The following is a 26867-nucleotide window of genomic DNA, read 5'->3' as shown; positions in this document are numbered from 1 at the left end:
TCCGTGTTCCCCCTCCTGCCCCGTGCCCCGCACCCCTCTAACGTGGCTTATGTTTTCTCTTTTCTTTTTTTCCGGCCTGGCTTTGGCCGTCCCTGGCGGCAGGGGGGCGGCAGTAAGGTTTCTGCGCTGCATTAACAGCATGCCCGACATTAAGCCTGGACGCAAATCTCTCCCTCTAGTCAGCGATCTGGTGAGCGCGGGCCGAGGGGTTAAAGAGAGAGCACCCTTGGGTGCTGCTGCCCAGCCTCCTCCAGCCCTCCCGGCGGGGGGGACGGGGGGTGTCCCAGGTTATTTTGGGGAGGGGGAGGGGGGGAAGGGGGAGGTCTCCCTCCCTGCCCCCTCGCGGTGGGGAGCGGTGAGGATGGCGCAGATGGGTTCTCCCCACCCGAAGGTGCTTCTCTTTAACGCAGTGTCCCGTCCCTCCACCAAGCATCAGCCCGAGGCTTCCCGGGGCTGCGGTTCCTTTCCCATTTCTTTACCGACGCTGCGGCGTCCCCCCCCTTCCCCATCCCACGTGCCGCAACCCGGGTGCTGGATGTGGGGACCCCCCCCTCCCCGTACCAGCGGAGGGGTAGCGCTGGCTTTTCCGAGCTCCTGTCCCCACCGGTGTCACGCCACCGCGCCGCTACAGCCCCCTCCCCACGCTGGGGTCCCATCCGGCCCCCTGGGCTGTGAGGCACAGGGTCGCTCTGCTGTCACCCCCCCACCTCGGTGACAAGTCACAGCAACGTTGGGAAACCAGACACCCTTTGCACCCAGAATTAGGTGCCCTTCACCTCCTCCCTCCCCCCTCTTTACCCCTCCGCCGCCTCCACTTTGTGCCTTCCCCGGGGTGTCGCCACCCTGTCCCCAACCCGCCTGCCCTCTCCCATCCCACTGTCCCCACCCCAGTGCCCCCTCCCTACCACCACCACCCACCCACCCCAGCCTGATCGGGCCGCCGCTGATGGTTCTGCACTGTGCTGTGTCGGCGTTTTGGGATATTGGGGTGTGTGTCGGGACGGGATGGGGGTGCACTGCCTTTCCCCGCACTGTGCTGTGTTGGGGTTTTGGGATATTGGGGTGTGGGTTGGGATGAGATTGGGGGAGTGCTGCCTTTCCCCGCACTGTGCTGTGTTGGGGTTTTGGGATATTGGGGTGTGGGTCGGGATGAGATTGGGGGAGCGCTGCCTTTCCCTGCACTGTGCTGTGTTGGGGTTTTGGGATATTGGGGTGTGGGTCGGGATGAGATTGGGGGAGCGCTGCCTTTCCCCGCACTGTGCTGTGTTGGGGTTTTGGGATATTGGGGTGTGGGTCGGGATGAGATTGGGGGAGCACTGCCTTTCCCCGCACTGTGCTGTGTTGGGGTTTTGGGATATTGGGGTGTGGGTCGGGATGAGATTGGGGGGGCGCTGCCTTTCCCCACACTGTGCTGTGTTGGGGTTTTGGGATATTGGGGTGTGGGTCGGGATGAGATTGGGGGGGCGCTGCCTTTCCCCGCACTGTGCTGTGTTGGGGTTTTGGGATATTGGGGTGTGGGTCGGGATGAGATTGGGGGAGCGCTGCCTTTCCCCGCACTGTGCTGTGTTGGGGTTTTGGGATATTGGGGTGTGGGTCGGGATGAGATTGGGGGAGCACTGCCTTTCCCCGCACTGTGCTGTGTTGGGGTTTTGGGATATTGGGGTGTGGGTCGGGATGAGATTGGGGGAGCGCTGCCTTTCCCCGCACTGTGCTGTGTTGGGGTTTTGGGATATTGGGGTGTGGGTCGGGATGCGATGGGGGGGCCGCTGCCTTTCCCTGCGGGGATTTGGCAGGCTGCAGCCGGTGCTGTGGCTTGAGGGGGGGGTAGGGGGTGGGATACCCCCCCCAGGGACCAGCCCTGTGCTGGGTGAGGGGTTGACGTTGCCCCGATTCCCGCTCCTTCTGGCAGGGAAGGGGCCAGGACTGGCTCTGCTGGGAGGTGGCTCTCACTAATGGCTTTTTATTCCCCCCTTCGCCGGCCCTGGCTGCCCACAGGCAATGGTAAGTGCCCCCCCCCCCCCGGTCTCCCTGGGGTCTCAGACACACGTCGAGAGGCTCTGAACTGGGAATGCTGCGGGCTGCTGAACTGGTTCCAGTCCCACCGCCCAGCGGGGTGCCGCTTTGCAGCGCTGGCATCACTGGGCGCTGGGTTGTCCCCACCGCCAGCCCGTGTGGCCAGCACCCCCCCCAGCTGGGCTGGGGGTCCATCCCAGGTGTTTTACTGCCACTGGGACCCCAAAGGCATGCGGGAGAGACACCTCGTGCTCTGCCGGATCTGGGAACTGTGTTTCTTCCCCACAGTCCCTGGTCCAGTCCAGGAAAGCGGGAATCACGTCCGCGCTGGCCTCGAGCACCTTGAACAACGAGGAGCTGGTAGGTGCTGGGGTTGGCTGGGCTGCGGGGTGGTCGTGGTGGGAGGACTGAAACCCGGCTGGTCAGGCCGGCGATGGGGATGCAGGATCTGCGCCACACCAGCATCCTCCTCCGGCGGTGCCGAAGCCACCGAGGATGCTCACGGCTGCACCAGTGGTGTTTGTCCTCTGCCCAGTTTGCAACGTTGCATGCGGTCCAGCACCCGCCGATGGGGTCTCCGCGCCGCGCGGCACGGCTCAGCCGCCGTACGTTGCCTGAGCTTTTCTCCCCTTCTCCTCTTCTCTCCTTCCGCAGAAAAACCATGTTTACAAGAAGACCCTGCAAGCCTTAGTGTATCCCATCTCCTGCACGACCCCCCACAACTTTGAGGTGTGGACGGCCACCACCCCCACCTACTGCTACGAGTGCGAGGGGCTGCTCTGGGGCATCGCCCGGCAGGGCATGCGCTGCGCCGAGTGCGGCGTCAAGTGTCACGAGAAGTGCCAGGACCTGCTCAACGCCGACTGCCTGCAGAGTAAGGAGCCGTTGCCTGCAGCCTCATCCCTTCTCGCTTAGGAAAGGGAGGAAGGAGAGGCCCCGGGGAGAGCTGGGTTCCTGTCTTATTATGGAATCATAGACTGGTTTGGGTTGGAAGGGACCTTGAAGACCACCCAGTGCCACCCCCTGCCCTGGGCAGGGATACCTCCCCCCAGCCCAGGTTGCTCCAAGCCCCGTCCAACCCGGCCTTGAACACCTCCAGGGATGGGGCAGCCACAGCTTCTCGGGGCACCCTGCGCCGGGGGCTCACCGCCCTCACAGCCAAGAAGTTCTTCCTCAGATCTCATCTCAATCTCCCCTCTTCCAGATTGAAGCCATCACCCCTTGTCCCATCCCTACATGCCCTTGGAAAATGTCCCTCTCCAGCTTTCTCGTAGGTCCCCTTCAGATACTGGGGGCATACCTTGTGCATGGGGGTAGTGGTGAGCAGGGCAGATCTGTCCTGGGCTGGGTGTAGACCCCTTCAGGTTTGAGTTCATTCATGTAAGGTGGACCTGGGGAGCTCTTGGCTCACTCCTGGATGCCGCCTGCCACCCCATCTCACCCATGGCTGTCTCCTCCCAGGGGCGGCGGAGAAGAGCTCCAAGCACGGAGCGGAGGATCGGACCCAAAATATCATCATGGTGCTCAAGGACCGCATGAAGATCCGGGAGCGCAACAAGCCAGAGATATTTGAGCTGATCCAGGAGGTGTTTGGGGTCACCAAGACCACGCACACGCAGCAGATGAAGGCAGTGAAGCAGAGTGTCCTGGACGGCACCTCCAAGTGGTCGGCCAAGATCAGCATCACGGGTAGGCACCGGTTGCGCCCGGCACCGTGTGCCGTGGGGGACTGTGCGGCTGTCCCGTCGCACCAGGATGCTGCCTTCTCCAACTCCCCTCCCATCCCTCATCCTGCAAAGCGGCTTCAGCCCCCGGGACTCGGCCGGGGGACATGAGGAGCCTGTGGCGGGGGTCCCGGTGTGGCTGTGGCACCGACTCCTCTCTCTCTTCTCTCCGCTGGGTCTGCCACGCGTGTGGATGGGCGTGCGTGCCGTGCCGTGCCGTGCTGTGCCGTGCCGTGCCGTGCCACAGTCGTTTGTGCCCAGGGCCTGCAGGCGAAGGATAAGACGGGTTCCAGTGACCCCTATGTCACTGTCCAGGTTGGAAAGACAAAAAAACGGACTAAAACCATCTACGGCAATCTCAACCCGGTCTGGGAGGAGAATTTCCATTTGTAAGTTCATCCCTGGCTTCCTCCTCCCCTCTCCCGGCCGCTCGCGGTCACGCTGGGCTGCGCTGGCTGTCAGCTCGTCCCCACAGGGTGGTGGGGAGTCAGCTGGGGTCTCCTCCTGCCCCAGTTGAGGGTGGAGGGGGGCTGCTGGGGTTACTGGGAGTGCTGGTTTGGTGCCGTGGAGTTTGGCTCCCGGCAATGGGGGCTGATCCAGGCTGTGCCGGGGCTGCCCGGGCACGGTGCAGAGCTCTGCCGAGCCTACCGGGGAGGGTCCGTGCCCCCACATCTGCTCTCTTCCCCAGTTCCTGCCTGGTGCTGGGATGGTCCCTCTTGTTTAGGGAAACGGAGGCTGGGGAGAGGCTGGAAAGGTTTCCCTGCTCATCCCGGGGCTTGCCCCTTCTCGCCTCCCCAGCGAGTGCCATAACTCCTCCGACCGCATCAAAGTCCGCGTCTGGGACGAAGATGATGACATCAAGTCCCGCGTCAAGCAGCGCTTCAAGAGGGAGTCTGACGACTTCCTGGGCCAGACCATCATCGAGGTCCGGACCCTGAGCGGGGAGATGGACGTCTGGTACAACCTCGGTAACCGGCTGCCCCGGCACAGCCCGCTGGGGGTGGGACCCCCCTGCCCTGCGCTCCCTGGGGAGGGGGGGGGACATGCTGCCAGCCCTGGCGTGAAGGTTATTTCAGCGTATCAGTATAGAGTCAGCGGGTAAAACCACTTAATATCGAAAGCCATTGGCATCGAGTGTTTTTTCAGGGTCATTCTCAAAGCCCTTTGTCCAGGAGGTCTGGGAGCACCAGCCTTCTGCAGAGGGGAAACTGAGGCACGGAGAGGCCACATCTGCCTGGAGATATGGCCAAATCCCTCTCTGCAGTGCCTCGGTTGCAGTGTACCCTGGGCTGGCTGCTCTCGGCGCTGGGCGTCCCCCTGGCCCCGGCCCCAAGAACCCCTCTCCACCACAGCCACCTTGTCCCTCTTTGGGGCCAGGAGCGAGCGGAGTTGTTCTGGGGAAGCCTCACGTCTTGTCCCCCTTCCTTGTGTCCCCGCAGACAAGCGGACGGACAAGTCGGCCGTGTCGGGAGCCATCCGGCTGCACATCAGCGTGGAGATCAAAGGCGAGGAGAAGGTGGCCCCCTACCACGTCCAGTACACCTGCCTGCACGAGGTGAGCAGCCCAGGCAGGCGCGGGGGGTGGCACGGTCCCCACCCCGGCGATGCCACTGTGCCACCACGGACCTGACTGGGCTCTTTTGTACCTCCAGAACCTCTTCCACTTCGTGACGGATTTGCAAAACAACGGGGTGGTGAAGATCCCCGACGCCAAGGGGGACGACGCCTGGAAGGTGTACTTTGACGAGACCGCGCAGGAGATCGTGGATGAGTTTGCCATGCGCTACGGGGTGGAGTCCATCTACCAGGCCATGACGTGAGTCCCGCGCCCTCCGCTCTGCTCAGAGGGGCTGCGCCAGCCCTTGGATCGTAGAATCATAGTATGGTTTAGGATGGAAAGGACTTTGAAGATCATAGAGTTCCAACCCCCCTGCCATAGACAGGGACACCTCCCACCAGCACAGGTTGCCCAAGGCCACGTCCAGCCTGGCCTTGAACACCTCCAGGGATGGGGCCTCAACAGCCTCTCTGGGCAACCTGGGCCGGTGCCTCACCACCCTCACAGTGAAAAACTTCTTCCTAATGTTCAATCTAAACCTGCCCTCTTCCAGTTTAAAGCCATTCCCCCTCGTCCTATCGCTCCATGCCCCAGTAAAAAGTCCTTCCCCAGCTCTCCTGTAGGCCCCCTTTAGGCACTGGAAGGCCGCAATAACATCTCCCCGGAGCCTTCTCTTCTCCAGGCTGAACACCCCCAACTCTTTCAGCCTCTCCTCATAGGAGAGGTGCTCCAGGCCTCAGATCATCCTCGTGGCCCTCCTCTGGCCCTGCTCCAGCAGCTCCATGTCCTTCTTCTGTTGGGGACTCCAGAGCTGGAGGCAGTACTGCAGGTGGGGTCTCCCCAGAGTGGAGTAGAGGGGCAGAATCCCCCCCTCGCCCTGCTGGCCACACTTCTGCTGATGCAGCCCAGGATCTGGTTGGCCTTCTGGGCCGCCATCGCACATTGCCGGCTCATGTTGAGCTTCTCGTCAGTCAGCACCCCCAGGGCCTTCTCCTCAGGGCTCCTCTCCAGCCATTCCCCGCCGTGGATGCAGACGCACTCCCCTGGCTCATCCCGGGCGCCCTTCCCTCCCCTTCTCCACCCCAAAACCCCGCGCCCTCACCTCCTGCCTCCCCTCCGCAGGCATTTTGCTTGCCTTTCCTCCAAATACATGTGCCCAGGGGTGCCGGCGGTGATGAGTACCTTGCTAGCCAACATCAACGCTTACTATGCCCACACCACGGCTTCCACCAACGTCTCGGCCTCCGACCGCTTTGCCGCATCCAATTTCGGGGTAAGTCCGATGGTGCGTAAACACTCCTTCCTTCTTCTCTCTCTTCTCTTGGGAGGGGGCGGGGGGCTCGAGGGGCAAAAAGGGCCATGCAAAACACCCCGCTCCAAACTGCAGCCGGGTGGCGGGAAGGGGTTCAGCCCCGAAATTCATCCCGCTTACCATCCAGGGAGGAAAAAAGCCACCGCCTTCCTGGGAGAAGGTCTAAATTTGCTCCTCAAATTCTTACGGTAAAACCGTGACCGGAGTCCGAGCGGGTGGGGATGCTGTGCCGGCGGCGTGGCGGGGGGGGACGGGGGGATGGGGGACACCTCGGTGGCTAAAGCCACAAAGAGGTGGCAAAGGAGCCATCCCTGCAGCCGGCCGGGAGTTTTGCACAACCCTGTGCGCTTCGGGCGCACCCCGACACCGCTGCAAACTCGCCGGCACCCATGGGTGCCCGCCGGGTGCCTCGTTCGTAAGCCGGCGGGGCGAGTTTGTGCCGGGGCCGGGTACGCCCTCGGGGATGTGGGCGAAGAAAAAGGGGGGCTGAGCTCTCGCCCCGGCTCCCCCCGTGTTGTCCCCCTGTGCCGTGGATACACACGGGGCGAGCCAGGATTAGTGCCCAGCCCCTGGGTCAGGCAAAGCGCTGGGTAGCCAGGGATGCGACCAGGGCCGAGCACAGCTCCGGGTTCACCTCCCAGTTCCTATTGCAGGGGGTAGCTAGAGCCCAGCGAGCTGTGCCTCCACGTCACGCGGGAGGAGGAAACCCGTCTGGAAAAAGCGCAGGAAAAAAAAAAAAAAAAAAAAAAAAGGAAAAAAAAAAAAAAAGCACTTTTTCTCTAACATGGAGGGTTTTAAAAACTTGTTTCTTTCTCTTTTTTTAGAGAGCCTAAGGTTGGGTCCTAATGTGCCCGGCCGTCTCGCTTTAACCCCGAGTACCCGCCGTGTCCAGTTTTAAAGCGCTGCAGCAGCCGTTGGGTGGCGGGGACGCACGGTCTCGGCCCAGAGCCTGGCTTTGCCGTCTCCGGCGGGCGAACGCGCCCAAGGTTTGCGGTGGCCAGTGCAGGCTGCCGGCTTGGCCGAGCAGCAGCCAGGCGGGCGCAGGACTCGCTGCCCTGTCCCGTCCCCTTGTCCTTCTCCCCCCCCACCTCCATCCCCTGCCCCCCCCACCGCCTCCACCCCGGGACCCTCCGGGGCCGTGTGGGGCAGCCCTCCGCCGGTAGACCCGATGCTGTCGGGGGAACCCAGGGCTTTCGTGGGAAACCCACGGGGGTTGTCCGAAGTCCCCCTCACCTCCGGCGGAGATTCAAAGTGAAATGCCTCCCGGCGGCAGCGTTTTGGGGCAGATTTGGTTGCTTTGCCCTCGCCAATCTGCAGCCCGACGTGGGATTTGCATCCTCCTGCCCCGCGCTCCCCAGACGGGAGCTGAATGAAAGCCACTTGTCCCCACTGGAGACCGTCTACCCGGGGTGGTTCCCTGCCCACCTCCCTCGATATAGCCCCGTCGGGCGAGCGGGGAGCCCGTAGGGGCGTCCGATTACTGGGGGTTGTTCCTGGCCTCGTCTGGAAGCAGCTCGGCCCCCCCAAGACGGGCGACCGCTGCGAGAGCCCTTTTTTTCTGAGCTTTTTGAAAGCTTCAGCCCAGGGGCCACGTGGCCGAGGGGCACAATCCTGCACACCCTCTCCCTTCTCCTGCCCCGAGCTCAGGCTCGGAGGTGTCCGAGTGAACAGGGCGGCTAGAGCAGCCCAGCCCCACTCCGGCACCGACCGCCAGTGAGAGGAAAGGGGATATTGCCTCTCGATCCTGCACCGTGCCCGGCACGGCCACGTGTACCCCGGGAGCCATGGATGGCCGCCAGCGAGCCCCGGCCACCGGCGAAGATGCGCTCTTCTCCGCGGGCATCCCGTGCCCGCCCGCAGGGCTGTGGTGAAGGAAGGAGGGAAGGAAGGACAGCAGGACAACAGGAAGGAGAGGGATGAGGCGGGGGTGGCGCGGGCTGGGCTGGGGGCAGAGAAAAGCAGGGGCAGCGGGGAGGGGGGGACGGTCCCTGCCGCCTTTCCCCCGTTTACCTGGTTCCCGGGTGTTTTTCCGCAGAAGGAACGATTCGTCAAACTCCTCGACCAACTGCACAACTCGCTGCGGATCGATCTCTCCATGTACCGGGTAAGGTGCCCGCCGTGCCTCAGTTTCCCCACTTGTCTAATAAGGTCTGAAACAACAGGCGGCTGTTTTCTCCCCCTCCTCTCGCCCCTGTAAGAGTTCTGGGTGCGATTCCGCTCTTTTCTTCCCCTTTGGCAGAACAACTTCCCTGCCAGCAGTCCCGAACGGTTGCAGGATCTCAAGTCCACGGTGGATTTGCTGACCAGCATCACCTTCTTTCGGATGAAGGTATTGCCGGGACTCCACTCTCCCCCTCCCTCCGGTGGGGACCCTGAGCCTCGTTGGCCCCCGGTTTTTTGTAAGGTTGGGGTCCCGTTGGCCCCGGGGTGGCTCCTGGGTGGGTGGCTGGGGCCGCGGATCTGCCTCCAGCGCTGGTCCCTCCCCGCACGCTCAGGTCCAGGAGCTGCAGAGCCCCCCGCGCGCCAGCCAGGTGGTGAAGGACTGCGTGAAAGCCTGCCTCAACTCCACCTACGAGTACATCTTCAACAACTGTCACGAGTTGTACAGTCGCGAGTACCAGACGGACCCGGTGCGTGGGGCCGGGGGGAGCTGGGATGTACTGGGATGTCGGGCGCTGCTGGGGCCCCCCTCACATTCCCCATCCCCCTGCCCTTCTCCTTCGCGCTGTGCTCCTGCTCCCTCTCCGGAGCGCTCAGCCCCGTGCAGAATGAGCCCCAAAGCCTTGGGCAGGGTTTGAACCCCATAGCTGTGGGTTTGAGAGAACCGGGGCCGGACAAGTGGGGTGGGGTGGAGGAGGGTTCCATGTGGGGTCCTCCGGGGTGTTCCCAGAGCCCTCCTGCCTCCTTGTTAGCCCCGCTACGAAATTGAGCCCCATGGGGTGGGATGACCGGAGCCTCTGCTGTGTCCCCATCACTCCAGACTAAGAAAGGCGAGGTGCCCCCCGAGGAGCAAGGCCCCAGCATCAAAAACCTGGACTTCTGGTCCAAGCTCATCACCCTGATAGTCTCCATCATCGAGGAGGACAAGAACTCCTACACGCCCTGCCTGAACCAGTGAGTAGGTGCCGGGAGAGGGGACCCTCCTTCACAGCTGGGGGGATGCCCACATGACGGCAGTGGTAGCGGTAGTCCTTTGGAAGTGGGTTGTAACACCCATTCTACAGATGGGGAAAACTGAGGCAGACGGGAGGTGTGGGGGGGATGTATCGGCAAGTGGAGGGCTGGTCCACCTGGTGCCCACGCTTTCCCCCCACCCCAGGTTCCCCCAGGAGCTGAACGTGGGGAAGATCAGTGCCGAGGTGATGTGGAACCTCTTCGCTCAGGACATGAAGTACGCGATGGAGGGTGAGTCCCGTCCCCCCCCCCCCACCACCCCGAGCCCGGCGGGGGAACCAGGCAGGAGCCACGCTCTGCTCCCACCTCACCCATTCCCTGGGCAAATCCATTTCATCCCCTCGTTGACACCATCCCTAGCTTAAATCCCACCCAAGAAGCACTTCCACCTTCACCCCGTTACCCTGGCATCCCCGGAGCTGCCCTCGGGGCAGCCGCCCCCTAAGTTTGGGGGCTCGAAGCAACCCCGGGGCGCTCTCGCCTTCCCCGTGCAGAACACGACAAACACCGCCTGTGCAAGAGCGCGGACTACATGAACCTACACTTCAAGGTGAAGTGGCTGTACAACGAGTACGTCACCGAGCTGCCCTCCTTCAAGAGCCGCGTGCCCGAGTACCCCGCGTGAGTGCAGCCCTCGGGGAGCGCGGCGGGGGGGGTGCCTGTGCCCTGGGGGGGTCGGTGTCCTCACCGGAGCCGGACCTCTCTTCCAGCTGGTTCGAGCCCTTCGTTATCCAATGGTTGGATGAGAATGAAGAGGTGTCGCGGGATTTCCTGCACGGAGCGCTGGAGCGGGACAAGAAGGATGGGGTATGAACAAGACCGTCAGCCCTGGGGTGGGACGAGGGGGCTTGTTCCTCGATGTGTCCCCAAATCTCCCCTCCCTGCCTCCCGCTGACACTGCCTCTTGCTTTCCCCGCCCCCCCCCCAGTTCCAGCAGACGTCGGAGCACGCGCTTTTCTCTTGCTCCGTGGTGGACGTCTTCTCCCAGCTCAACCAGAGCTTCGAGATCATCAAGAAGCTCGAGTGCCCCGACCCCCAGATTGTTGGGCACTACATGAGAAGGTTTGCCAAGGTGGGCACCTGCTGGGCCAGCAGCACCCCTGGGAACCCGGTCCCAGTCCCAGTCCCAGTCCCAGTCCTGGCCTGGGGCTGTTGGGCTTTCTCCGCCCCCTCCCATCCAGCTGCAGCCACGGCACAGGGCACAGATTGCACCACCTCTAAGAGGGGTGCTCAAGCGAACATGCCACCAACAGACCCTGTAGCTCTCCCAGCTTTGCTAGCACAGGAGATTAGCTAATTAATGAGCTAATTGGTTAATTAATCTAGATTAATTTCATGCCACTGGCTCACTGTGGTGGGGGATGGAGTTGCATGCGGGCTTGATGGCTGATGCCTTCACAGTTGTCCTGGAGACCAGATGGCGGTAGATGGTGATGCTGGTGGAGACCAGATGTGCTGGATTTGGCTTCCAGTGGCTGTGCCCGTGCCTCTCCTGGCGCAGAGGGTCTGGGGGGGTCCCAGGGCGTATCCGGGCATTGGGTTGTTTCACTGCTGTGGGACTCATGGTCTCCTTCTCTCCCTCCTTCCTCCTCTTTGCTGCTGGCGGGTGGGTCCCATTTGGCTGCAGACCATCAGCAATGTGCTACTCCAGTATGCTGAGATCATCTCCAAGGATTTCGCCTCGTACTGCTCCAAGGAGAAGGAGAAAGTGGTGACGTATCTCCCTTCTGCTTTTCACCTGCCTGCTGCTGCCAGGCAGGACTGTCCCCGCGCAGTGACCCCAGACGTCACCTCAGCTCCAGAGCTGGTCCCCATCACGCAGGTCCTGCCCTCGGTCTCTGTCTGATGGCGGTCCCTGGAGTGCTGGCAGGGCAGGCCTCTGTGCCATGACTGCTCTCATGTCCCCCGTCCCCCCCGTCCCCCCCCCCCGGTGCAGGGTTGGAGGGACCTGAGGTGGTGGGCAGCTATTCCGGCCCCGTTGGTTGGTGCTGACCCCGCTTCTCCATCCCACCCCTCCAGCCCTGCATCCTGATGAACAACATCCAGCAGCTCCGCGTCCAGCTCGAGAAGATGTTTGAAGCCATGGGTGGGAAGGAGGTGCGTATGGGGGATGTCCAGGAGAGAGCCCTGTGGAGGGGCTGGATGAATCCCTTCTCCCCAGAGGCGGCTCCTTCCCTGGCTCCGCAGTACTGGGAGCAGACCCCAGTTCCTCACCCCTGTATGGGATCACGCTGTCCCACCCCATGGCACCCTGCCCTCCCACCACCTTGGATGACGGATGGGCTTCACCCTGCACAGGGGTGCATTTGGGGTGCAGAGACACCCCTCTCAAGGGCTGGGCCAGGGACCCTGACAGCTTCTCCAACCTGTTCCTCCTCCAGCTGGACACAGAAGCCAGTGATATCCTCAAGGAACTGCAGGTGAAACTCAACAACGTCCTGGATGAGCTGAGCCGAGTCTTTGCCACCAGGTACACCCGGGCAAGAGGACGCGGGTGGTGGGCCAAGAAGAGGTTTGGGGGTCCCGGGAGCCTGGGGTCAGTCTGGGGGGCTCTGCTCGGCCGAGCGGGTCCTGGGTTCAGCCTTGGGGGATGCTGAGCTGCCTGGGCGTTGTGGTCCCCAGCTTCCAGCCGCACATCGAGGAGTGCGTGAAGCAGATGGGTGACATCCTGGGCCAGGTGAAGGGCACCGGCAACGTCCCCGCCAGCACCTGCAGCAGCGTTGCACAGGATGCTGACAACGTCCTGCAACCCATCATGGACCTCCTGGACAGCAAGTGAGTGTGGGGGGCAACAGGGACCTCCCCACCATCCCCAATGCTCCTGACCTGCCGTGGGAGCGTGGGGGACCTTGAAGGGTCAGGGTGACCGGGCAAGAGGTGGCATGCCAGGACCTTCAGCCTCGTCCCATCTCTGCAGCCTGACGCTCTTTGCCAAAATCTGCGAGAAGACGGTGCTGAAGCGGGTGTTGAAGGAGCTCTGGAAGCTGGTGATGAACACGATGGAGAAGACCATCGTCCTGCCCCCGCTCACTGACCAGACGGTGAGTGATGGTGGGGGGGGAAAACCAGGGACAGCGGACCCTGGAGCTGAGATGCAGGTGGCCGATTGGAGCCACTGTGGGACATTGGTGGCCAGGTGGCCTCGCTGGCTGCTGAGGGGGTGGTGACCTTGGCAGCATCCCCAAACCTGCCCCCGACTAACGACCGGGGAAGGGATGGAGGAGAAAAAGGTCATCCTTGACCCAGGTGCCCGGTGCAGCCCAGCATCCTCTGGGCTGGCTTTGCCAAAGGACCTTCCTACCATCTCCGTCAGGGCACCAGGAGGGTCCTTCTCTCCGAGCTGGGGCCGCATCCTGCGCCATGCTCAGCAGCACCGGCCATGGGCATGGTCCCCGTGCCAGGAGGCGAACCGGGAGCGCTCTCGGAGCGGGGGGAGCTCCCCCTCCCCCCCCGGCATGGGGCTGGGGAGCAGGGACTGGCTTTGTGGGGATGGGGGTGATGTGGGGATGGAGAGGGCATGTTCCCACAGCGGGGCTGAACTCGTCCGTTCCCGTGGGCCGAGCGGACTGAGGGGAGCAGAGCAAAGCCCGGGTATGGTCCTTCCTCAGCGGGAGGTGGCCTACAGGCCTCGAGGCTCCGTCTGGCATCGCTGTGTGTCTGTCCTCCCCGCACGTAGCCGTGCATCCCGAAGCTTCTCGGGGCGGCCGTTCCCTCGGGGGCAGGGAGGGCAGGGTGGACACCAAGGGTTCTGAGCCAGCCACACATCTGTCCTCGTCACTCTCGGTGGCTTTTGTCGCTGTCACAAAGCTGGGCTCGGGCTCTTACTTGGAGTCCCTGGAGCCACCGGCCGCTGTGTCACCTTTCTGGAGCTGTGTGGCTCCTGGCGCTGTGTCTGTAAGGGACAGCGCGTTGGTGACCTGTCAACCCTCAGTGGTGCCACCTCGCTGGCACCTTGTCACAGCCCAGAGCCCGGCTCAGGTCAACCCTGCATCGCTCCCGGCCAGGCTCGCACAACCTTGGCCCAAGGTGGCCAAATCTGGCAGGAATGACGGTGCCACTGGGTCCCAGTCGCGATCCCAGTACCTATCTCTGTCCCTTCCCGGCCACGTGTGGCTAATGCCATGTTCCGGTGGCAGCGAGCCCTGTGCTGAGCGCAGAGGAGGGGTGACATGGACATGTGGATCTGTCGGGTGATTTTTCCTAAGGGGAAGCGGTCCTTGGAGGGGGCCGTGCTGGGTGGGACTGGTCCCTACGGCAGGGGACAGCCCGCCCAGGGTGGCTCTGGGCTGGTTGGTGGCACGGGGCGACGTGTCAGAGCCGAATGTCGAGTGGGATTGGCCAGTTCCCGGGAGCCGAGTCCCCATCGGGCAGAGCCGCAGTGAGGAAGGACTGGGCAGATTGGGATGGGACCACTTCGGGGCTGCGGAGACCCGCGGTGCCGGTGGCAGGGCATCGACGCTGAGTACTGTGGCACCTCAGATGGGGGACACCCCCGGCTCTGCCGTCCCACCCCAGGGCAGGGGGTGGCCGGGGCTGGTACCCAGCCGTGGGGCAACTGGGGCTGGGGAGGACGGAGGAGGGGACCGACACTCATGTCACGGTTGTTCTCTCCAACTGCTCCGCTCGCCTCTCAATGGCAGATGATTGTAAGTACGGCGGCTCCCTGTCTGTCTGTCTGTCTGTCCGCTGTGTGTCGGTCCTGGCCTCGCCGGTTTTTGTCTTGTGTGGCTGCCCGCGCCCTGCCCACACCCCTCCTCTGGTTCCCCGACTCGGTCCACCTCTGTGGTCCCCATCCCCGTGCTGCCCGCTTGGCACTGGCTCCTGGCGGGCACTTGCCCGCGGCCCCGGCTGGGTTCGGGGAGGGGGGACGGAAAGGTCCTGGCCGGATTCGCGGATCCTGGATGTGGGGAGGCGCACAGGGGTTAGTGACGGGGCGGGAGGGGACGGTGATGGGGCAGTGCCATGTAATCAGGGACGGCCAAACCCAGGTTGATGCCATCTTCTTGCTCCGTGCTGAGGGTGGGAGAAGCCGAGGTCACCGGAGACACGAGCAGGGAGAGCGACGCGTGCCTGGCAGTCAGGGCTGCTCTTCCTCACCCCTTGTGCCTCAGTTTCCCCTTGAGGCCCCGGCTGGGCTGTTGGCTGGGGGGGCGGAGGAGCTGAGGGCCAGCGGAGAGGAGCATCCCGCTGGGAGATGATGGTCCCTAGCCCAGTTGCTCGGCGGTGGGGCAGGTTGCTGGCAGGAGTTGTGAGTTTTTTCCCTAGTTGGGATCCAGCCCTGATAGCCCTGAATTTTTGGGTTCCCTCCTCGGCATTGCTGCTGGTTGACTGAGCAGTTTTCTTTTGTCATCTTCCGCTCAGTCTGTGGCCATGGGCTTCCGTCCCACCGGGCACGGAAAGGGCCACATCCACCCCCAGTCCTGCTCCCTGCCCCGGCTTTGACCGCAGGCACCTTCGCAAGGAAGAGCGGTGGTGCGGGTGCCGGTGGTTGGGTGCTGGGTGCCAGTCCCTGCGCGGACAAACGCCCGTCCCGTGGGGACCCAACACCTTTTGATTCCAACAGCAGCGTTTGGAGAGCCCCTGGGGGCAACCTGGGGCTGAGCCTCCCCTTGGACCTCACGGGGACCTCGTGTCCCAGCCGTGCCGAGGCTGCCGGGGGACGGGGGTGGTGTCGGCTCTATGGGCTACAAGGTCCTCTTGTTCACCCATCACCCCGTGCCTCAGTTTCCCCTCCAGGGCAAGAAACCCTCCTGGTGGCCCTGCTTGGCCCTGAGTGTGCTGCTTGTCCCTCCCGTGGGCTCCCCGGCCAACTGACCCCCCCCGCTACCCCCTGCCTGATTCAGCCATGCCCAGTCCCATCCCATCCCCCTCCCCCCCGAGAGGCTGGTTAGGAACCCCCCACATGGCACTGCTGCCCCATTTTACACTGTTTCTCCTGCCACTGCTGTCCTGGGTCTGTGTGGGATTGTCACATGGACCAGAATTCCGCGTGCAAAACCCAAGTGCAGCTGCCCCCTCCCCTTCCCAGTGCTGTGAGCATCGGCCAGAGCTGGAGGGGAATGGGGGGGGCCACCAGAAGCTGCCCACAGACAGTGCCAGCTGCCTCCTGCCTCCCTGTATCCCAGCGGGGACACGTCCCCCACGTACTCGGCATCCCTGTATCCCAGTGGGGACCAGTCCCCCATGCGCTCAGCATCCATGTATCCCAGCGGGGACCAGTCCCCCGCGTACTTGGCATCCCTGTATCCCAGTGGGGACCAGCCCCCCATGTGCTCAGCATCCCTGTATCCCAGCAGGGACCAGCCCCCCATGTGCTCAGCATCCCTGTATCCCATTGGGGACCAGCCCCCCATGTGCTCAGCATCCCTGTATCCCATTGGGGACCAGCCCCCCATGTGCTCAGCATCCCTGTATCCCAGCAGGGACCAGCCCCCCATGTGCTCAGCATCCCTGTATCCCAGCAGGGACCAGCCCCCCATGTGCTCAGCATCCCAGGGTGGGGACCAGTTCCCCATCAGTGCAACATACTGCATTCCAGTGAGGACCAGTTGGCCCAGCATCCCAAAGACACCAGTCCCCCACTAACCCTATATCCCAGTGGGGACCTGTCCCCCATAAACCCAACCCCCCAACAGCAACCAGTCCCCCGTTGGCCCTGGCTGACCTTTAGGAGCTCAGTGATGGCTTTGCCACCAGTTTGCGGCCACCCCATGCGCCCAGCCTTGCCCTGCATCCCCCCCCCCCCCCGACTCCGCCACCGTGTCCTGTCCCGTGTTGTCCCCCCACCCCACCACTCAACCTGTGACATTGCTTCTACAGGGCACGCTCTTGAGAAAACATGGCAAGGGGACAGAGAAGGTAAATAGCCGTGGGCTCCATGTGTGTCATCGCCCCGTGGCCACGCTGGTGGCCCCACACCCGCCTGCTGTGGAGGTCCAGGCTTGTCCGTGTTTCCTCTGTCGTGCTGTCTGGATGTGCCGTTGCCTGCGTGGCGTGTTGTTCGTGTCGAGGTGTGCCGTGTTGTTCCCGGACGTGCTGCCTGTGTGCAGGATGGGGGGTGTGGGGTGTGGGGGGGGGCAGTGACCTGTTTCTGTGTGTCGCCCGGGGTAGGGAGCGGGTGTCGTGTTGTGTTTAGCCCCCCCCCCCCCCCACCACCACCGTGGGTGGGTGTCACCCATCTCCAGGCAGGTACGGGGGGGACGCTGCCCCACGGCGCTCAGCACCCCTCCGGGTGCCTGGTTGGGACAGCGGGGGGATGGGGTGCCCAAGCGTGGGAGATCCTGGGCGCAAACCCATCCCACTGCTGGGGGCTCAGGAAGAGGTGACACCCCCCACCCCCCACCCCCCCCTTGGTCCCCGGGATGCTGGGCCATGCTGGGGGCCATGGGGCTGTGGAGATCCCCTGGACCTCCGAGTCTGCTCCCTCTCCCCCCCTCCCCCCCCCCAAACCCCGATGCTTGAGGGGTCTCAGCCAGACTCGCTGAGCCCCAGAACTTACCAGAAGGGTTTTCTCCGGGCACACGGGGGGTCCCTCTGTCTGGGGGCTCCGCACCTCCGGAGCCGGGGGGCCCAGCACAGCCCTCCAGGCTGCTTGCTCCCAAAAATCCGGCTCCCAGGAAGAGCCATGCCGGCATCCATTTGGGCAATGCCCGCGGCTCCCCCCCCTCCTCTCGCAGGGGACACTGCGGGTCCTGCCCCAGTTTGCCGAGCGTGCTGGGCCAGCTGCTTTCCTCCACCCCAGCCCTGAGCAAGGCGGGGAGCAACCCTGTGTCCCCCCCCCGCCCCCACTCCCGGGCTCGGGAAGAGACCTGACACACTCATCACAGGTTCACCAGCAAGCGTGTGGGGCTGAGCTTTTGCAGGTGTGAACTGGTGCTGAACCGGTGGCACCAGTGGAGAACTGGGCGCAGCCAGAGGAGAATACAGGGCCAGAGCCCACACGGCCGGGGGATGTGGGGGGCCCGGACCCGCGGCTGGCCGCTGCTGGGGCCACCAGTAACTGTCCCTTGCTGTTCTCTTCCAGAGCAGGGTGAAGCTGCCCAGTCACACTGAAGTAAGGACATGGCTCTTCTGCTCCCCACTTGGCTCTGGTCCCTCCTCTTGCCTCCTCCCCGTCCCTTGTTCCGTGTGCTGCGGGGTGGCGGGGGGGGGTCCCAGCTCAGCACAGTGGCCCGTCATGCTCTGTTTGGGTGACACCGGTGTCCCCAACTCCCAGCCTGTTCACCGGCTGGGAGAGATGGGGACAGCAAGGGAAGGATTAATGGGACAGAACTCGGGGCGGGGGGCACAAAGAGTTAATGGAGGGGGGGGACGGGGGACAAAATGAGGGCAAGGGGGGGGAGGGCAAGATCCCTGTGGAAGGTACTGGTTAGCAGGATAGATGCTGGGGTTTCTCATTGTTGGGAAGGACTGGACCTACTGGTGCTGGGAGGGGGAAGGAGGTGGGAATGGCTGGCTCTGCCCCACTGGCCCCCCAGTTTACCCAGCTGCATGCTGCCCACTGGAGGGCTTGAGCAGGAGAGATGGTGCTCAGCCCCGTGAGCGGCTGCCAGACCAGGGAGGCGAGTGGGATCTGATGGTGCCATGGGGCTGTGTCCCCAGGAGCTGTGCCAGTGGGAACGGCTTCCCTGCCCCGGCGCAGGAGGGTGGCACGGCACAGGGCAGGCGGAGGTGGCCGGGGTGTCCCGCCACGGTCTTCCCTGGGATGCAGAGGGACCGGGAACCTCCCCGGGGCTGGGACTGGGCAGGGGGCTGGGTGGCATGGGGGTGTTTGGCTTGGCTGCCAGCGCCGTGGGGTACAGGGGGACCGTGCCGCATCCTCCCCGTGCCCGCTGGCCCCCTGCACTCGTTCTCTGCTCCCCCTGCCCCGGTGTTGTATGGTTGTCCACGCGGTGCCAGTGCCGTGCCGTGCCGGGCTCCGTTGGACGCAGAAGTGGCTGTGCTTGGACACCACAGGGAACAGGATGGGACCCTTGGGCCAAGCGGCTTGTGCTGAGCAGGGTGTGAGGTCCCCGTCCCCGGGGTGACGTCCTGTGGGGTCCCCAAGCCCCCAACCACACACCTGAGCTGAGAACTCGGGGGCTGCGCACGGGGGCTGCACCAGCTCCCCGCACCAGTATCACCATACCTGGCATGGCTGGTGGCCCCTGGGGTTATCTGAGGACCCCCCGCTCTGGCTCCCTGGAGCCTGGGGGGATGGAGGGGGGGTGGGGGCGGGGGACACCCCTCGGAGCTGCAAGAAGCGCCTGGCACCCAGCCTGGCCATGGCACCCCCAGCCCGGCCGCTCACCGGGGCCGTTCCCGTCTCTTTGCTCTCCGCAGGGCACGCAGATGATTTTCAACGCAGCCAAGGAACTGGGGCAGCTCTCCAAGCTGAAGGTGAGGGTTGGGTGCCTGGGCTGGGGAGGGGGACGGGTGGTCCGAGCTCCTCTCCGTGGCACTCGGCAGGCTGGCACCACCACCACCGCGGCCGGGGCAAGGGGAGCGGGGTCCTTGGTCCCATGCTGAGAGCAGGATTCGCGCCCCTCAGGACCACATGGTGCGGGAGGAAGCCAAGAGCCTGACCCCAAAGCAATGTGCGGTGGTGGAGCTGGCCCTGGACACCATCAAGGTGAGGACACTCGGGGTTACGAAGGGGTTCCCTCCAGGGTTTTAGCCCACACCTGGGAGGGGGGACACCGGGGGACCTCCAGCTGAGGACCCTGTGGCTGTGGTCCCCCCCCACCTTCTCCTCCAGCAATACTTCCATGCCGGCGGCGTGGGGCTGAAGAAGACATTCCTGGAGAAGAGCCCCGACCTGCAGTCGCTGCGCTACGCCCTGTCCCTCTACACCCAGGCCACCGACCTCCTCATCAAAACCTTCGTGCAGACTCAGGCGGCGCAGGGTAGGACGCACCACCCTTGCCCCCTCCCACCCCCCCACCCCCCCCACACCCCTGGCCCCCATCCCCACACGGCAGCTCGGCTGCCCCACGGCCAGGGCTCCATCCTGCCTCCGTCCCGGTGGGGTTGGGGGGGTTCCCAGCCATGCTCGCGGAGGAGCGGGAGGGTTTGGTGGGGAGGGAAAGGTTTTTTCCTCCTGTGGTTTGCAGGTGAAGAGGGGCCGTTGGGTGCCCAGGGGCAGCCCAGCACCCCCACGTCCCCCACCAGCAAGAAGAGTGCATCCCCAGTTGCCAGGGCATGGCTGGGCTGGCACAGCAATGGGACCCGCGGGTGGGGGAGAAGGTCACCCTCTGGCCACAGAGGGGGTCACAAGCGTTTGTCCCCTCGGGATGGCCCCTGTCACCCAACACAGCCACCTCTGCTCCGGCGCTGCCATCTCGGCCGAGCGGTGGTGGCTCAGACCCCTCACGGGGTGGGCTGGACCTGGATGCTGTGCCAGGACCTGTCCTGGGCGTCCCACGTACCCCATGGTTTGGGATCCCTCCAGGGGGCTGAGTGCCTCTCGGGCCCTTTCCCCCCTCCGAGAGGGTGCTGGGCCCCCCCCCCTTCCCCCCGTGGGGCATGGCCACCCCTTGCCTGCCCTCGATTTTGTCCCTTGGCTGCTCGAGGAGGGGACAGAGCTGCTCGGTGGCAGTCACGGGCCATCGCGCGGCGCCCCAGCCAGGCTTGTCTGCGTCCTCGGGGAGTGGGACGTGCGTTTGCTGTCTGTGCGTCTCCTGCAAGGGACGTCTGTCCTGTCTGTGCCTCCTGTGCCAGTCACGTCGGGGACGTGGGGTTGGGTCCGGTGGGTGCCGGCGTCCCCCGGCTGCAGGACCCCCCCCCATGGGTGGTGCCCGGCGCTCCCGTGTCGCTGCAGTGTTGTCCGGATGCTCGGCCGTCCGTCTGTCTGCGAGATCTGATCTCTCTTTCTCTCTCTTTGTTTTCTCCCCCCTCTTTTCACTGTTCCCGTCCCCCACGCACGTCGTCTCCTTCCTCCTCTCTTTGTCTACTCTGTGCCGTGTCTCTGTCTCTTTCTCTCTCCTTCCCACTAGTTCATGGTGGGAAAGGTATTAGGTTTACCCTTAGTGAAGAAATTTATCCTGAGAAGGGTACGTGTGCTGCTCGCCCGCCCCCTGCACCTGCCTGCCGCCGCCGGCCTGGGCTAGTAACAGTCCTGGCACTGCTGGCCGGGGTGGCCAGGAGCCCCTGTCCCAGTACCGCTGGCCACGGGGACCCCCTAACACGGGCAGAGCTGGGCTGGAACCCTCCGCCCACAAACTCCCGCTCCCGGGGCTGCTTTTGGGCTGAATTTGGAAGAACTGTGCTCGGCTGTATTGACCGCCCCGCTGCGAGAGCGGGGGGGGGGGGGGGGGGGGGGGGGGGGGGGGGGAGGGGGGATTAGGGGTACCTGCCTCGGCTTGGCAAGCTCGGGGCGCTCCCCATTGTTCCCGCAGTGCTGCTGCCTGGGGTTGGGCGCTTGCCATGACCTCCCTGCAAGCCAGGGACCTGTCCCCTTGCGACACGTGGCCCCAGTGGAGGCCGTCACCGTGTCCACGACCCCCTCCCATCCATTCTGCTGCCAGAAGGACCATTACTAGCCTTGCTCCGGCGAGCTCCGTCCCCCTGTCCCGGGACGGGAAGAATGAGCCCCACTTCCGTGGGCGCCGCTTGGCCTCCATCGCACCCCACCGGAGGGGTTGGGACCTCACCCCCACGCTTGGCCTCCCGTACCCAGACACCCCCTCCTCGCCCGCCATCGCCTCCATTGCGGCTCAGCATGCGGCGCTGCCCGGCTGGCGGGTGCCTGGGGAGGTGGGGCGCTGGCAGGGGGTGGCACGGAGGATTCCCGGTGGATGGAGAGGAACGTCGTGTGCCGTCAACCGGCCTCCCCCCCCGCTGGTCCCGCAGCCTCGTGCTGGGGGGGGGGTCACGCAGTGACAGCAGTGACGCGTGGGGATGCGTCCTCCTTCCCACTGTTGTTTCCACCCTGGGAGCTTGCCGCTGAGCTCGGTTTGATCTCCTTGGCCCCGTCCGACCCACGGAGCCTGTCCCTCTGCCTCGCACCCCCTCCTTCACCCATGGGTGCATGCACGGCTCTTGGGGGGGGTGGGGGGGGTGGGGGGGGGTAGGCTGGGCTGTTGGGCGCAGGTCACCCGGGTTCCCCAGGCTCGGGGACCCCAAGGGCTTGATGCGGTCCCTGAGCTGGAGGGGATACAAGAGGGATGGAGGGGGGGGGACGGGGAGGGGGACGCAAACCTGGCAGGTCCCTCCTGTGTGGAGCACTGCCACCACGTCCCCCCTCCCCCGGGCACGTAGTAGGGGGAGTGGTGGTCACTGTCCCCTGCCCCATCCCACCCAGGTACCTCAGCCCCCGCCGGGGGCAATGGGGGGGGGTTCCCCTACCGATGTGGGGTGGGACAGCAGAGAGCCAGCCTGGCGCTGGGGATGTCCCACCGTGCCCCAGCCCAGCCTGGTGCCAGCCCCGGCCATCCTTGACAGCCGCTGCGCCCGTGCTGATGTCCCCAGAACTCTTTGGCGGAGGCCACATTGGGCCAAATGCGACTGCCCACCCCCCCCCAATCCCCCCCCCCACCCCCCGCAGCGGGTGACCTGCCTCCTCCAGTGGGGTGGGTGGTGGGCAGGGGGACGTCAGGGACACCGGAGGGAATGGGCGCTCACGTCTCCTCCCTTGACCACGCAGGCTCTGGTGTGGATGACCCTGTCGGGGAGGTGTCCATCCACGTGGAGCTCTTCACCCACCCCGGCACTGGTGAACACAAAGTCACCGTCAAAGGTGGGTTCTGCTGGGGGAAAGGGGGTGGGGGGGGGGCAAGGAGAGAGGGGGGGGCAGGTGGCAGCACCCCCTGAGCTTCATGTGTCCCTTCTTTGCAGTGGTGGCAGCGAACGACCTCAAGTGGCAGACGTCGGGCATCTTCCGCCCCTTCATCGAGGTCAACATCATTGGGCCCCACCTCAGTGACAAGAAGAGGAAATTTGCCACCAAATCCAAGAACAACAGCTGGGCCCCCAAGTACAACGAGAGCTTCCAGTTGTGAGTGGCACCGCGGGGCTGGGGATGTGGGGCCGGGCTGGGGGAGGATGTGGTCCCATGATGTGGGGACACCCCCCCTTCTCCTCCTCCTGGGGGTCTGCCAGGGAGTTTGCTCGTCCCACAGGGGCTGTTTTAGATGTTTTCTCATTAGCGGGAATTGGGGAAAAGGGAAAAAAAGGTGCTTTTTTGGGGAGGGGTGGGGGGGTGGAGAGGCAGCACCCATACCGGGTGCTTGGGAGTGTGACACCCCACCCTCCCCCACCCCCCCCCGCCTATGCCAACACTGCCTGTCCCTTCATCACCTGCAGCACGTTGGGGACGGAGACGGGCCCCGAATGCTACGAGCTGCAGGTGTGCGTGAAGGATTACTGCTTCGCCCGGGAGGACCGGACGGTGGGCATCGCCGTGCTGCAGCTCCGCGATATCCTGCAGCGACCCGGCTGCGCCTGCTGGCTGCCCTTGGGTCGCCGCATCCACATGGATGACACCGGCCTCACCGTCCTCCGCATCCTCTCCCAACGCAACAATGACGAGGTGGCCAAGGAGTTCGTCAAGCTCAAGTCGGACACGCGTTCGGCCGAGGAGGGCAGCGGTTAAATCCCTTCCACCCCATCTCCCCCCAGCACTCCCCCCACCCCACTCCCACCCCCGACTCCCGGCCCCTTTTCTACAGCATCCTCCAGCCATGTATAAGCCATAAGAGCGGCCACAAGAAGAGTCTCCTTCCTGGCCCTGGTGTGGGTGAGGGGTGGACGTGGCTGCAGTGACAGACACCCCCCCCCCACTCCCAGCTCCTCCCCATCCCTCTCTTGGCCAGCCTGGCTGTGTGACAGCGGTTCAGAGCACGGCCGTGCCCCCGTCCCACCCCAACGGGAAGGTGCTGGTGGGGCTGGAGGGAAGGGCTGCACCCCAGACTGGGTGATGGGACAGATGGAGGTACCCCTCATTGGCCCATCCCTGACCCCAAACCTCATCGAGTGACACAAGGAAAGGGCTGGGGGGTGTATGTGTGTGTGTGTGTGGGGGGTGTCTCATCCCCCCCGGGGGTGTTGGTGAGTGGCTGCCACAGCCCGATGGCCCCTTGTCCCCATCCCTCGAGCGTCTGAGGGACAGGGGGGGCTCCCACCCACTGAGCACCCTGTACATATGTAAATAGCTGTACATACAGGGGGCAGCCGGACGATGTGGCTGTGTCCTGCACCCGGAAGGGCTATTGGGGCTGTTGGGTCGGGGAGGGGGGGGGGGCACATGCAGCCCCCCCACACGCCCCGCACAGGGTCCCCCTCCCTGGCCGGCGGTGGCATCACCGGGGCCGGGAGCGGCAGGGAGCAGCCCCCCGGCCCGTATCCTGTCTTCCCTGCCTTGCCACTACCTTGGGCTGCCCCACTGCCACCCCCCCCCCTCCCCGGGCACCGGGGCTTGGGGGGGCGAGGGCTGGGGGGGGGGGGCAGCTCTGGAGCAGAGGGACCTATTTCCCTTTTGCTCCGGCCAGTGGGGACCAGTCATCCCTGTGCAGCGCAGCAGCACCCATGGGACCTCCTTGGCGCGAGCAAGACCCTTCCCCCCTCCACTCCACCAACCCCCCACCCCCCCCCCTCCAAACCCAGAGGACCCCTTTCCCTCCCCTCCCTCCTCAATTTCCCATTAACCACCATTTCCGCGTGATCAGTGGTGTGCGTGTCTCTCGTGCGAGTGCCCAGGAGGCGTTGGGGATGGCCACCCCACCTTGTCCTTAAATACCGGGGAAGACAGAGGCCTGATGACCCCACAAGTCAATATACCTCTCTCTCTCAGCCCCCCCACCCCCCCCCCCCCAATCCCAAAACAGGGTACCCCCCCACTTCCCCCCCCACCCCCCCCCGTGGTCCTTTTTCTATAGGGTTTGCCTGGGACCAAAGGGTTTCCCTTTCCTCTCTCGTTTCTGTTCAATGTTTACACCCCTTTTCTGACCGCTGCTCCCGCACGGCCAGGCTGGGGCTCAGCCCCAAATCCACCCCCCCCCCCCCCTCCCACAGCCCCCGACCGTGGTGCCCCTGGCCCCCGTGCCCCCCTCCCCCCCACCTCTTCCCCAAACTGTCCTGTTTGGCATGTGATTGAACCGACCAATTCTGCTCCTGTAGCACACGTGTCACCGATGCCTGTGTGTCTGTACCACCCCGTGCGGCACCGCCGGCGGCGGCTACCATGGATGCATGACAGTGAGATGTTTTGCACTATTTTGAATTTTTTGGGCTCTGTACAAATATTTTATTATAACTGACATTAAAAAGCACACCCTTCACTCCGGCTGCTGTGCGTGTTTGCGGGGGGAGGGGGTTGTGGGGGGTGTGGGTGGGCACCCAGGGGCTCTTCATCCCCACTCCCACCCCGATGCGGCGCCTTAACCTTAAGGTTAACGCCAAGCATAAATAGCTCGGGAATGCTGCAACAAATCTCCCACCTTTCGCCGAGCCAAGGAGGGAAGACCCCAGCAGAAGCCGGGGGAGCCGATCAAACCCGCTGAGTCGAGCTCTTTGTTTTTATTTCGATTCGGCAGAATTGGGTACCGGGCATTTCACAACAGCCAGCGCACGGAATCACAGAGTTTTCAGAGTTGGAAGGGACCTCTAGAGATCATCCAGCCCCACTCCCCTGCCAAAGCAGGATTGCTCGGAGCGCATCACTCAGGACTGCATCCAGGCGGGTCTGGAGAACCTCCAGAGAAGGGGACTCCCCCCCTCCCTGGGCAGCCTGTGCCAGTGCCACCTGAACCGTAAAGAAGTATTTCCGTGTATTTGAATGGAACTTCCTATGTTCCAACTTGTGCCCATTACCCCTCATCCTGTCACTGGGAACCACTGACAAGAGCCTGGCTCCATCCTCCTTCAACCCACCCTTTAGATATGCCATAATAAGCTCTCCCCTCAGCCTTCTCTTCTCCAGGCTAAAGAGTCCCAGCGCTCTCAGCCTTTCCTCATACGGGAGATGCTCCAATCCCTTAATCATCTTAGTTGCCCTTCGCTGGACTCACTCCAACAGTTCCCTGTCCCTGTTGAACTGGGGAGCCCAAAACTGGACACAGTATTCCAGTTGTGGCAACCTCACGTGTCAAACCGCCCCATATTTATAACGATGAACTACAGCTGATTGGTCAATAAGAATTCATTCACCACTCCGAACTATACATATGCACCTAAGCTCATGTTTAAAACATTCGGGGAGGTTACCCAATTAGCATGCTCATTATTCACAAAGGGGTGTGTATTTTAGCATTACAATTACCCAAGGTTCGTTTGGGATATGCTCTTGGCTCAAATTTGGTCCAGAAGTTCTATTTTTGCTATTTCATGTCTTAAGTCAGCAACTGCAAAAGAAGACATGAGACACATTGGTTTGTTTCTCATCCTATTCCAGGTTGGGCACATTCCTTGATGCCTCAACCACATCCCAGCTGAAACTTCCTGATAAACTTTAAAGTTTGTTCTTTAGACATCACCGGGGTTCAGGTGAGGCCCTGTTGCCCTCCAGAGAGCCCCCGGGGCCGCCACCGAGCTTTGCTAGAATCACAGAATTATTGAATGATTGGGGTTGGAAGGGACCTTTAAAGATCATCCAGTCCAACCCCCTCCTGGCTACAGGGAGCTCTTGACTTTTCCCAGTGATCCCTGCTGGATACACCCTTTATTGAGGTTTTCTGGATTAATGCGGTGCTGTCCCGAGCTTTAACCATCAATACTGGGGCTCCTGTGACCATGTGAAAAGAGACAAAATATCTATCATTTATCACTAATGGTATACAAAGGCAATTACTAATATTTATTCCAAAAAGTTTGGCCACTTGGTGGCGGGAACACCTTGGCCCCGGGGGTTGGGCATTCCTCCATTAGTTTCTCCAATAGCGGGGCTGGAGAAGCAGGCGGGACAATTTTATCCAGTACCTTCCCAACATCCAGGCCATCGGAGCAACCCGTTTCATGACTATCCCGTGGTTTCTTTAAGGTGGCTCTGGGGAGCATGTCCAACTGGCCTGTCGTAAATCCTGTTTCTCCCGGGAGGTCCCATAGAATCACAAAATGGTTTGGGATGGAAGGGATCTTAAAGATAATCTAGTTCCCAACCATGGGCAGGGACACC

At 63.4% G+C, this 26867-nt stretch overlaps 1 protein-coding gene across 1 annotated transcript in view; it reads left to right on the top strand.

Annotated features, from left to right (window-relative positions):
* The window catches only part of UNC13A (unc-13 homolog A), a gene marked incomplete at both ends in the record, with an annotated part of 33997 nt that extends 10646 nt beyond the window's left edge, over window positions 1-23351 (top strand). The window contains 31 exons of the mRNA XM_082495372.1: window positions 103-190; window positions 2302-2373; window positions 2668-2887; window positions 3475-3702; window positions 3985-4126; window positions 4536-4705; window positions 5177-5292; window positions 5390-5553; window positions 6418-6580; window positions 8643-8711; window positions 8847-8936; window positions 9103-9237; window positions 9588-9721; window positions 9927-10012; window positions 10276-10402; window positions 10492-10588; window positions 10710-10853; window positions 11409-11492; window positions 11801-11878; window positions 12163-12251; window positions 12404-12556; window positions 12699-12822; window positions 16601-16639; window positions 17805-17834; window positions 19103-19159; window positions 19311-19391; window positions 19518-19665; window positions 20755-20811; window positions 22404-22496; window positions 22595-22754; window positions 23063-23351. Of these exons, the coding sequence (XP_082351498.1) occupies window positions 103-190; window positions 2302-2373; window positions 2668-2887; window positions 3475-3702; window positions 3985-4126; window positions 4536-4705; window positions 5177-5292; window positions 5390-5553; window positions 6418-6580; window positions 8643-8711; window positions 8847-8936; window positions 9103-9237; window positions 9588-9721; window positions 9927-10012; window positions 10276-10402; window positions 10492-10588; window positions 10710-10853; window positions 11409-11492; window positions 11801-11878; window positions 12163-12251; window positions 12404-12556; window positions 12699-12822; window positions 16601-16639; window positions 17805-17834; window positions 19103-19159; window positions 19311-19391; window positions 19518-19665; window positions 20755-20811; window positions 22404-22496; window positions 22595-22754; window positions 23063-23351 (3727 nt within the window). The remainder of the gene's footprint in view (window positions 1-102; window positions 191-2301; window positions 2374-2667; window positions 2888-3474; window positions 3703-3984; window positions 4127-4535; window positions 4706-5176; window positions 5293-5389; window positions 5554-6417; window positions 6581-8642; window positions 8712-8846; window positions 8937-9102; window positions 9238-9587; window positions 9722-9926; window positions 10013-10275; window positions 10403-10491; window positions 10589-10709; window positions 10854-11408; window positions 11493-11800; window positions 11879-12162; window positions 12252-12403; window positions 12557-12698; window positions 12823-16600; window positions 16640-17804; window positions 17835-19102; window positions 19160-19310; window positions 19392-19517; window positions 19666-20754; window positions 20812-22403; window positions 22497-22594; window positions 22755-23062) is intronic.
* Window positions 23352-26867: the final 3516 nt, after the last annotated feature.

This window comes from Vanellus vanellus, assembly GCF_965231255.1.
Source record: "Vanellus vanellus genome assembly, chromosome: 25".
Lineage (NCBI taxonomy): Eukaryota > Metazoa > Chordata > Aves > Charadriiformes > Charadriidae > Vanellus > Vanellus vanellus.
The sequence above is the reverse complement of the archived record's forward strand: the minus strand, read 5'-3'. Positions and strand labels throughout refer to the sequence as shown.